Raw genomic sequence first — 12,317 nt, forward strand, 5'->3', positions numbered from 1 at the left:
ACTAACAATAATAACAAACCACATGCATGGCCTCTTCTATTATAAATTTTAGATTTTCCAGCTAATTTGCACAACGCATGCGCACTTTGAATTAAATATTGATGGCGAATGCCACAGATTTTGTCGCTGACAAATACAATATTATATTGGCGCATATTTGTGCATTTCCATGTAATTTAGAAGATGGCTGTGGATGCTAAATTGTTTATCTACATTTTGCCATATTTCTATGTATTTGCACTTGGAATGAAATATTGATGGCGAAGGCCACAGATTTTGTCGTTGATAAATAAAATATTATATAGGCGCATATTTGTGTATTTCCAGACCCGTAATCCCTTGACCCGAGTCTCGAACTCATACGAGAAGAAAACCTACTAGCCAAGTGTAATTTTGGACTGCGACATCTGCATGACAGATATTCAGTGAGCTGCATACTGCGTTGGGAAGTCTTCAGTATCTAAGAGAACTATTTACAGGTAGAAACGTGAAATTGTCAGGCAGTTCTTTAAAGCAGGATTTGTCCTGACAGGCCAACAAAACCATTAAGATCAAGTAACGTTGCTGTTTAAAAACGTCTGATTGATGAAGACGCCAGGTATACGGTATCCGAAAGATTTTGGCATGTCAACGGGAAAAAACTCATACAATTAACACCGAACGTTTTGTTTTAAGAAATGTTTGTGCGCAATGAGTGCATCACATATTTATAAATGAGCAAAAGGCAAAAGTCCAATAGGGTCAAATGTGTTAAAGAGACGTTGACAGTGTTCTAAAATTTAGATGATCGCACAATGTTACAGCTCCAAACAGGAGATATGACCTGAGCCACAACTTAGAGTTGGTCGTAAACCACTAATTGCAACACGAACTAAAATTTATTCTATTTTCTTTAACACAGTGGGTACAGTTGTACACATTTCTACACTGTGAGGGAAGCCAGTCACTGAAACTTTTATATTAAATTTTTTTAAACTAAAATACAAGAACTTGTCCAAGGGCCGGTCTTAAAGGTCTGCAGTTGCGGTTCACAAAAGTGCCATCGTTCAAAAGATCCTGAGAATGAACAAGAGTGGCAGACTGCCACAAAATACGCCTGTCATCGAATTTGGCCTAATTCATGTGCCATAATCCAAGAGCGCCTGGGGCGATTTGGCTAGATATCGAACTTGGTCGAGATATTATGCCTACAAATATTGTCAGTATCTTTGGTGTAGATCGGATGAAAACTGTTCAACTTAGAGAGCGGACAAGGCCAAATTCGCAGATTTCGAATAATTCAAGGGCCATAATCCAAGAGTGCCTGGGGCGATTTGGCTGGTTATCGAACTTTGCTGAGATATTATGCCCACAAACATTGTCACCAAGTGAAGATCGAAAACTGTTCGACCGCCCGCCTGCCACCCGCCCGCCATGGGTCTTTACATATACGCCTTGCTCTTTCAGAGACGGGCGTGTAAAAAGTGGTAAAAATCAATCATTCCACTTATTCACTAGATCTAAGTATTTCTTTTTTCCAAGGCTGAAAAAGATGCTAGATATGCGCAGATATATATCGAATAAAGCACTTTGGAGTGATATTTTTCAGTTACTTAAGATCGTACCAAGTGGAGACTACTTTGCAGCGTTCACTTCTTGAATTTCTCGACTACGGAAGTGCGTGGAAGGTAATAGCGAATACATTGAAGTAATAAACTAAATTTGAAGTCTGTACACAGACTGTGTATGTACAACATCAACTACATTGATTTATCTCTCACTGAACAACATCTGGTAGCATTCTTACAAAAAAAACTTGTATTCATGCATCTTGTGATTTAGCTCAGTAAATAGATATATCTTAACATACATACTTTCCAATTATATGAGTTGAATATCCCAAGGACTTCATGTTTTTAGGTAATGTGCCAATGTCTTCCGGTAAAAAATTTGGGTCCAAAGGCTTTATAACCCCATGCTGTATCAAACATATTGATATTAGATTGACGTTTTGATAAAACAAAATACAGTCAATGAAAAGTAATTTTTAAACCATGTAACTCTATCTCGAAAATAGAATTTCCTTTACCTTGCTACGTTTCTAAAATGGGACTGGTCCATCATTCAATTTGGGCAGTGCGATTTATTATTTGAAGGTATGTTCACTGAAACTGAAAATTTACTGGATGAAAAGCGAACAGTGCAGATCATGATCAGACTGCACGGATGGTCGCAAATATTTAGACAACAATTGCAGCTTTTTTCTTAGGTTTTCATAATGAGAATACTAATAATTATAATAAAAAAAATCATTTATGCAACTATAATGTATACCCAACACCTTAAGTCAGGGTAATAAAACGTACGCTTGTACAACTGTTCATGAACAATGACGCGTATCTAACGAAGTTTAATATGGTGTCATGAGGTGAGTACTGTTCACATATATATAAACATTTGTATAATGGAAAAAAGCTTCTGCAACACTTTTCTCTTACATATAAGACAAATGTCCCTAAATTCCTACTAGGTTATCAGTTTTCAAACTATAAGGTTCCGTATATGTACATGTGTACGAGGTGTATGTGTAAACAATTCCGTGCGGGGCGCTGCATGGGTGACTGCGATCTTCGATGAAAACTTTTCCTAACAGACTCTGACCTTTGCTTCTTATAGTGCATACAAATACAATGTTTTGTGAATTTAAAAGAATTTACCTGCATTCCTATACGGAATGGATATCTTCCTGTCATAAAACAACTCCTGGTTCTGAAAAATGTTAAACAGTCATTTTAAATAATATTTAATGGCAAGGTTTGTTATCTGTCTATAATTTTCATAAACGTAACCAGTTACAATAGAAGTCATATATTGTTTAAGTGGTCAACGTGTTTATGCACTGCTTAAGCCGGTGCTAAGGGGCGTGGGCAGTGTTGTATTATCCATTACTGCTCATGAACAGACTCAATCAAACTGACTCTGAAATTTTCACTGTTTGCATTGTGCTTGGTGCTTCCGAGGGATCTACTTTCCAGATTATATTATGTTGATTGCTTAACTTTAATATAGTTTTGATATTAAAAGTATGTATGTACAAAACAGAAATTATTTAAAAACATATGATATACAATAGTATCCATTGGTAATTAGCTTTAATTCACAATAGACAGCATGACATACAACAATTTGAAAGTATTTGTTTGCCTTGAGAATATGTTTGTTCAAAACTATCTACATCATAATGGATTCTACTTAACTTTATTCGTTACGTTCAGTAAACCTGTGCTGTATAATATTTCTCATGTAGTGATTAAGTTATTTCAGAATATACATATTACATATTGATTGTTAATTTACTATAGTTAAATCAATTGTTGGGCTTGACAATACACCATTTTGATATAGGAGCTGCTGGCCTTACTTATATTATTACATATATTTAATACCAGGTCGTACTGTTTGTAAATCGTATTTATAGTTATGCTCACTATCAAATGCTGTTTGTACCATCTTCCGTGCTCCGAAGATTCAGAGATTATGGCATTATTTGCCTACTTGTCTTACGCTACGCTGATGCCAGTAAAGGTACGTATAAATATTCTACAAAAGTACATTCTTTGAACATTTATCTTACGAAAAGAACGAACTGACAGAAATCAAAATTGATATTGCGATATGAGGAAATCTGATTCCGTATTATGCACATGTCTGAACTACTTATTAAATGTTCATGACCTGAAAAATTAATAGCCCTCTGCTAGAAGTATTAAAATAAGACGAGGAGAGTGTAAAATACAATGGTCTTTATAAGATTTTTGATCTAGATTATTTGGCTGTGTTGTATTTTAACATAAGGATCACACTCGGCTGTTCCACGCGACCTAAATGCAAAATCCTAAATCAAGCTTTTGTTTTTATCATAATATTTTATTATATCTGATTAAGTTAATGTACTTTGTTTTTAATATTTCGGCGGAGTGAGTCAACACGTTGGATTTACTTTTTTAAATCATATTCTTAACAGACCGCCCACTGTATTGTTTCGTATTCATTTAAATGCCTATAATGTGTACATAGATTTCAGGAATATTAAGACTTCATTTGGAAGACTGTTATATATTGTGCTGTACTGTACTACAGTAAATACCAAATACGAGCTTTTTTTTCTTGATACACGATGAAGATATCGTACGCCCGCGAAATAACTTTACGAAAGCGTGGCCTCGGTGTATTATTCTTCAATACGTATAACCGGTTCGAAACGGTTATATATATCAAAACACGGTCCTGCTATTGATATTTCTATTCTAGCATGTCTTTTATTTTCGATTACTGTTGCATGTATGGCACCAAACAGCAGGTCGATGTCTCGTCAACGTCGACCCTGTCTAAACGTGAGGTTACCCGTTCCCTTGCACAATGTAGGACTATGAAATACCTTTGCGCGTCTTATAATCTAGTAAGAATTTTCCAATTAAGTGCTATGCCGTTTTAAATGTCTAAATTATAACATTGGGACTAAATATGGTAGTTCCGTTTCTCTGCGCCTATGTGGCGCCAAAATCACGTTGTGACGTAAATAGTGTCATGTTTTAACGAAAATAAACATGATTTTTTTTTCATATTAGAATGTGTGTTTAAATCTACATGTAGTACTTATTCATATTGACATTGGTCATGCGTAGGGTTTAGCAGACGTCGTAAAACCTCCTGGAGAGGAATCGTACAATAAAGACGATATCATTTGATTGATTCTTTTACAAGTATAGTAAACGAAAAGCTAAATTACACAAATGTAATAACATTTATACGATATAAATGTTATACATAACAGTGAGATATGCAAAATCATATTACTTACGGTGTACAGACATATTGTACATATGAAGAATTTAAAATAACTCCATGATAAGCTAAGTAGTCTAGGTTAGGTGTGTGCATTTTAGGATTATGCCAGCCAACGTCATTCCACCCTGAAGAAAAAAAATTTAAGAAAAGCGTGTAAAAAATGAATCTTCAATGGGGCACCATGAAATGAAGATTTTTTTGTTTGTTTTGGGTTTAACGCCGTTTTTCAACAGTATTTCAGTCATGTAACGGTGGGCAGTTAACCTAACCAGTGTTCCTGGATTCTGTACCAGTACAAACCTGTTCTCCGCAAGTAACTGCCAACTTCAACACATGAATCAGAGGTGGAGGACTAATGATTTCAGACACAACGCCGTTTATCAAATAGTCACGGAAAACATACGCCACGCCCTAGGATCGAACTCGCGACCCCGAGATCCATAGACTAACGCTCTTACCTACTGAGCTAAGCGGGCGGGCCGAAATGAAGATTAGGAAAAGAATAAAGGTAATGAACAAGCAGTTTGTTTACTACAAAGCATGAAAAAAACTCATTTTAACATTCAAACAGGATATCAAAACCTTACAGGGCATAAACTTACTTTGGCATAGATTATAAACATACATTTAAAACTTGGTTTATTCCACCTTCATTTTTTAACGTTTACTATTTCTCGTGATTTTATCACTGTTTATAGATTGATGTGGCATGTATGAGGCACCGACTGTGATTGTTATGCTCAATAAACTAGACATTCTAACCCGACACTTTTATTTCTTATAATAACATTAAGCGTCCCGTTCATGTATGGGACCTTTAAAATGTGTGGAAATTACATTCACCTTCTGCGGGTGAACCCTTAAAGCAATTTTTAATGCCTAATACGAAATACATTTTCAGAAGTAAATGAACGAAACAATAATGAAGCCTTTATAATGACAGACAACAACTAATAATCATGGATCGCTGTGGCTGTCTTATATTGACATTTTAATGTTTTTTCATTCATGTAAAGAATATATAGGTGCATTCGCTCATTATATAAATTGGAAAACGCAATATATGAAACCGTTTCGTCTTTATATAGAACCAACTTTTCATTATAATTATGATAGCAAAACTTTGTTATGCAGATTCGATTTTCTTTTATATGCATTCAAAATGTAATGTATGGAACTGTTGTGTCTATAAATGGAACCAACTTTCCTTTTATATAAAGACAAAACGGTTCCATTTATTGCATTTACCGATTATATAATGAGCGAATGAACCTTTATATTCTTAAAAAGAAATGATAGATAAAAGGAAAATATGGTTTCATATAAAGACGAAACGGTTCCATATAGATCTATTTCATTTTCCAGTTTCTACAATGAGCGAATAATATATATATATATACTTAAAACGAATAAATAACATGCAAAAATGTCTGTATAAGACAGGCACGGCGTTCCCTAGAAAATACACAATATATACATAAAAAGAATGCAGGAATCAGACTTACCGAGATCGTCAGCAACTATGAAAATAATATGAGGTGGACGTCTGCCTAAACATTTAGAAAATAATACAACCATAATAACTAAAGCGCAACGCAAACTCATTTTGTCTTCATCATGTAGCAGCTTTAATAAAGACGTGAGGCTCCAAGATTAAAGAATCTCAAATCATACAAAACAACATACAGCTCCATGTTGCATTCTTTAGTCTGCAAAGAGAACAAAAATTAACTATTAGGATTCGATTGAAGCTGAAGGTAACTTTTACATGTTACGTTTGATCTTTTAATCTTCCTTGTTTACGAAATTGTTCGATGAAACTTTCCGTTTATAGCTAATTAAACTTCTTCTTTTCAAAAGTACTTTCATACTGATGAACGATGAAGGTACAACACGTTTTTACATTGTAAATAGTTAAACTACTTGCGGTTATAGTCGCATAATAGGTGTAAATTTGTCAGCTTATTTTGTTTTATTCCTCATCCTTAATAGTATTTAGTGATAAGAACTAACCTGATGAGCCGTATCTTCCATTTACCTCAAAATTAAAAATTTCAATGAGTTCTATGCATGGACTTAACAGAAACAATTGAATAAAGTTCATTGAATGGAAGCAATGAATACGAAGGAAAAGAAGATAAAACATAGAGGATATTTGTTTGTTTCAAGTGAATATGGAATATATCTCACAGAGAAGTGAGAAATTTCAAGTATTTTCATGAGCGCATAGCGCGTGTGAAAGTATAAAAATTTCTTACTTTGAGGTGAGATATTCTATAATCACGCAAAACAAACAAATTTTCGTTTTCATTCTATGTTTAATTACGTTGACATATGCATTTTGCAACACATACTAATCTCGGCGCGATAAAAAGACGCGAACGACTAACATGACGTGTTGTGACGTTAGAAAGACACACACGACATAAAGTTCTATTTTTATATTACTTCTTGTTGCATAGCGTTATGAAATACTCATTAAGTAAAACAAGTGAATGAAGTATTGCCATGCAATACAAAGTTCCCTACTGGAAGGCACCTAATTTTCTCTACTGTAGTATAACATAATGAACTGATATCTGTCAATGATGTATAAACAATATTGTACTGTGCATACAATATAATATATCAAAGCACTTGGATTAAAATTTGCATATGTAAAAACGTACAGTTGTTTTCATTTGGATTTTTTTGGCAGATGATAAAAAAAGTTGTCATAAAAGTAATTTATAGTAAAACAAAATGAATTTAATCCTAAAAAATTCTACATAGTGTAAGTCCACAAGAAATTCTTAACCAGGTAGAGATATGTCAAAATATGCCTAAAACTTGGATGTATCATGCATATTGTACCACAGAAAAGTGATCTCGATCTTTCCCTACGGCCAGTAATAAAAAAGTTACAATATGATCTATTTATAATAACAACAAAGGGACGTACTTCTAAAAAAAATCGGGTTCCTCATGGTTGTGAACATTTATTCCATGTGACATCAAAATCCCTCTATGCATGAAGAAGAAATGCTCCAGATAAAGTCATTCTTAAATTTGACCGTTGACCTCTAAGTATGACCTTGACCCTAGAACTTAGGACCTGGTTTTTGCGCATGACAGTTTGTCACTTGGCTGAAAACATTTGTGCCAAGTTACATTAAAAACCCTCTATGCATAAAGAAAAACTGCTCCGGACAAAGTCGTTATTGAATTTGACCTTTGACCTCTAAGTATAAACTTGACCTTAGACCTAGGGCGCACAACATGTTGTCTCATTTAGAGGAATATTTGTGCCAACTGATACTGAAATCCTGTTTTGCATGACAAAGTTATAGACCGGACAGGAAAAAAATTCTATTGACCTTTGATCTCAGTGTGACCTTGACCTTTAAGCTAGGGTTCTTGGTGTTGCGCATGACACATCATTTCATCATGGGAAACACTTATGCCAAGTAATATTGTAATCCCTTGATGGATGACAGAATTCTGGACCGGACAGGAAAAAAACTATTTACCTTTGACCTCCAATTGTGACCTTGACCTTTGAGCTAGGGGTCCAGGTTTTGCGCATGACACGTTGTCTCATCATGGAGAACATTTGTGCCAAGTAATATCAAAATCTCTTAATGAATGACAGAGTTATGGACAGGACACGAAATAGACCCTGTTCATGCCATGTTAACATTCGACTGCTAAGTGTGACCTTGATCTTTGAGCTAGGGTTCTGAAGGTTGTGCATTACACATCATCTTATTATGAGGTACAATTGTGCCAAGTGATATTAAAATCCCTTCATGGATGGGAGAGTTATGGACCGGACAGGAAAAAAGCCCTGTGGACCTTTGACCTCCAATTGTGACCTTGGCCTTTGAGGTAGGGGTTAAGGTTTTGTACATGACACGCCGTCTCATCTCGGGGAACATTTCTGCCAAGTAATATTAAAATCCCTTCATGGATGGAATGACGAAATGACGGAATAACAGAATGACGGAAAAGCGCATCCCTATGGTCCCCGAAACTGGTTTTCAACCAGTAGGGGACTAATAATTTGAATCGAGAAATATGTAATAAAGAACAATGTGCGACTACAGTTTTCGTCCTTTTTTATGCAATCTATTTAAGTATTATACACGATGTACATGAAGACCGACAAAGCCATATCTTTTACAGTGAGTGATACGCAGTGAGCGATATGGATTATATCTCATTGATAAAACATAGTATTTTATCAGTTAGCATAACATAAAACATTATATATACTCACAAACTGTTGTGTTAGTTAAAGTCCATGATACGATATTACCAACATTTTCTAAACGTAAAATATCCCCCGGGCTAATTAAATAACAATACGCAAACCACAAAATCGAATTAAGCAAATTGTTTCTTCGTATCTATTCCTACACCACAGATGTTTGCAATTGATTAGGTAACAATTTCTATCTTGTTTACACTTAAGCCCTTTTCTCTCCATTGCATTTTCTACATTCTATATGCATTATTACGTACATGAAGGTTGAGCAAGAATTACATTTGATTTTCCTATAACATTTTTGTTATTGAAAGGATTTTAATCAACTGTACCAAGAACAATGCTCGACTTATTACTTTCCCTTATTATATAAATAAGTGTGCTCTTACCAAAATCCATCATTTATTTTCGTAATCAACCGACGGTGTTACTGGAGTTTTATCTAGAAATAGCATTTCCTGTTTTTGTATATGAAAACATGCATCCGATGGCAAAAATATTTTACATTAACAAACATCAAACAATGAGGTTTATCATTATTTTCAATGAAAATCGACCATTGAAAGTAACAAAAATGAAACTTTTTTCTTGTGTTTCACATTTAATTAATATATAGTATATGGTAGTGTGTATTTAAACGTTATGATTTGATCACAGGAGATGACTCCCGAGACTAGCCAAATTTTATTAAAATACACACCTTTTCTTCATACATAATCAGAGCTTAAATATACTTTGCTGAGAAATTAAAAGTAGAATGCTAGGCAAATGTTTTCAAGAAGAATTCTTTTTAGATATTATCTAGTCGGTAGACAGAGTCTATGCATAATAGGTTATACTATTTGTGACAGATTAATGTTTTCATAAGGGGCTTATTGTCTTGCTTCTTTTAGTTGTATTGGCCTAAGAAGGGCCAAAGACCAGACTAAAGTCATCTTAATCATTATAATCATAATACAAAACATTACGTCCTACATGTCGGTATTGGCAGCGTAGTTACACTATTTTCTTTGCTGACCAGAGAATAAAGCTCATTTATAAAGCAAGAGGCGCATTTCAGTAATATCAAAAAAGATGTATTTTGGCATGATAATTAGAAAGGTTATTGCAAGAAGTGTGGGTATAAATTTCTGTTAAAGGGGAAACAAATGAATGATCATGAATAAAAAAGAAATCTCCGTTACATTTCCTTTATATGCACAGTTATGAGAATATTGACTTATTAATTAAAGAGGTAGAAAAGCTTAGCTGCAATTTCATGACGCTGGAGGAATAAAAATACAGATCATCAGGATATAAAATGTGATGGAAAATGCTTGACCACGGAGGCGCTCATTTAAATGTTTACAAAGCCTAATAAACACGGTTAAAACGGTTTTGATAAATGTTGAAAATTCTATTTTAATCCGATTTTGAAAGTAATTAACTTTTTTGATAAAATAAATGACAATATTGAATTTCCCTTTGATAACTGTAACATTTCAGTGCATTATTATTATCATTGAAGTTATCACCCCTGCAACAGGAGTTTTATATCACTTTTGCAACAGGAGTTTTATATTACTCCTGCAACAGGAGTTTTTTTCAAACGTCCAGTTGAGGGATATGCTATTGTTTTCCGTTGAAGGTGTAACTGATGACAGTTTGATTTGTTTATCGGCTATATCACAAACCATATTACAAAATCTAAATATATGATGCCTAGAGACTCATTAAGAGCATCCGTATTGTGATACTTTGAGAGCTGTTGCTATGCATTATACCTGCATGTCCATACATGAAACAGATATATAGATATATGAGCAACTCTGCATGGACTATTTTTAGTCTGTACTTTTTTCACAAATTTGTCTTAAGGTTGACATATAGTACATAATTGTATAAAACTGTGTTGAATACGTACATTTTATAGAGCTACCGAACTTATCCTAAGGAACCCTGTTAGGAGCATACCATACTCGTATCAAAATCATTCAACTTGAGGATTTCATCATATATAGACCAGGTCAAAAAAAAGGACACTCTTAGACTATATAAACAAATCCCATCCGTGCGTAAAAATAACACTATCACCGATTATAGATAACGAACTGTTAATAATCTATAGTATAATACAACATTTTGCAGACGGCAGAAAATAATGTGGGTTCTTTCCCTTATTTCCTTAGATAGAAATGATCATGTCATGATGCGCATGCTTTGTAATTATAAAAAAAACATTGTGCATCAATAAAGTTAACTATCACACCTGTCATCTGGATTTAGTGACAGATGTGGACTCTGATTTGTGCCAGTTATCCATCAAACAAATGCAACAGTCAAGACGTTTGATTTTTATTGTTATGATTTGGAGTAATAAGTACAACAATGTGCAACCAAGTAAGCTAAACTAAAACTCATGATGTTTTTATATAAACAAGCAGCTAACGCCTGACGTCGTTTTGGCCGCATTTTCCGAAATAGGTGATAATAGGTGAAAGTTCCAAAAAAGGCAGACAATAAATAACCCAAAATTAATAAGCACTATTGAAGGAAAATAGGGAAAACAAGAAATTGACAGGTAGAAAATGAAATTAAAGAAATAAATTGGTGTAAAAAAGTCAAAGTAAAATACACGATTTCCAATGTTTATATCCCCGTGACCTTGACCTTTGACCCCGAAATCAATTTGGGACATGTACATATCAAGAACAACATACCCATGAAGTTTCAAGGTCATAGTTGAAATACTTGTACATATATTGAGGATAAACAATATAAAATGTTTAGATCTCTGTGACCTTGATGTTTAATCAAGTGAGTCCGAAATCAATATGAGTCATGTACACATCAAGACCAACATACCTATGAAGTTTCAAGACCCTAGGTAAAATACTTGCCTAGATATTGAGCGAAAACCTATTTTCAATGTTCAGTCCCTGTGACCTTGACTTTTAACCCAGTGACCCCATTCTCACTTTGGAGCAACTAGGGTAATAGGGGGTCTTTCTGACCAAGTTGTTTTGAAGTTTGGATAAGCAGTTGTTAAGAAAAAATGAATGAACAGAAAGGTTAACATGAGACTCATTTTTCCATCCATCCGCCCATCAACCCATCCGCCCGGACAGACCTATTCTACTAGGCGGATTTTTATTCGAAATTTTCCGATCCTTTTTTTGTATTATTTCAAATAGTCGGAAGGAGAAAGGTAGGTCAAACAGGAATAAAAAATAACATCTTGCATAGAAACTACCTTTTTCAATGG

At 34.3% G+C, this 12,317-nt stretch overlaps 1 protein-coding gene across 1 annotated transcript; it reads right to left on the minus strand.

Moving 5' to 3' along the window:
• Positions 1–1,825: 1,825 nt before the first annotated feature.
• LOC123554175 (arylsulfatase B-like) lies at positions 1,826–9,233 on the minus strand. The gene is made up of 5 exons (XM_053549027.1): positions 9,086–9,233; positions 6,333–6,536; positions 4,841–4,952; positions 2,697–2,748; positions 1,826–1,957 (listed from the first exon to the last, which is right to left on the minus strand). The coding sequence occupies exons 2-5, from the start codon at positions 6,430–6,432 to the stop codon at positions 1,841–1,843; spliced, it is 381 nt and encodes a 126-aa protein (XP_053405002.1). The 5' UTR covers positions 6,433–6,536; positions 9,086–9,233; the 3' UTR covers positions 1,826–1,840.
• Positions 9,234–12,317: the final 3,084 nt, after the last annotated feature.

Source organism: Mercenaria mercenaria, chromosome 7 (genome assembly GCF_021730395.1).
Source record: "Mercenaria mercenaria strain notata chromosome 7, MADL_Memer_1, whole genome shotgun sequence".
Taxonomy (NCBI): domain Eukaryota; kingdom Metazoa; phylum Mollusca; class Bivalvia; order Venerida; family Veneridae; genus Mercenaria; species Mercenaria mercenaria.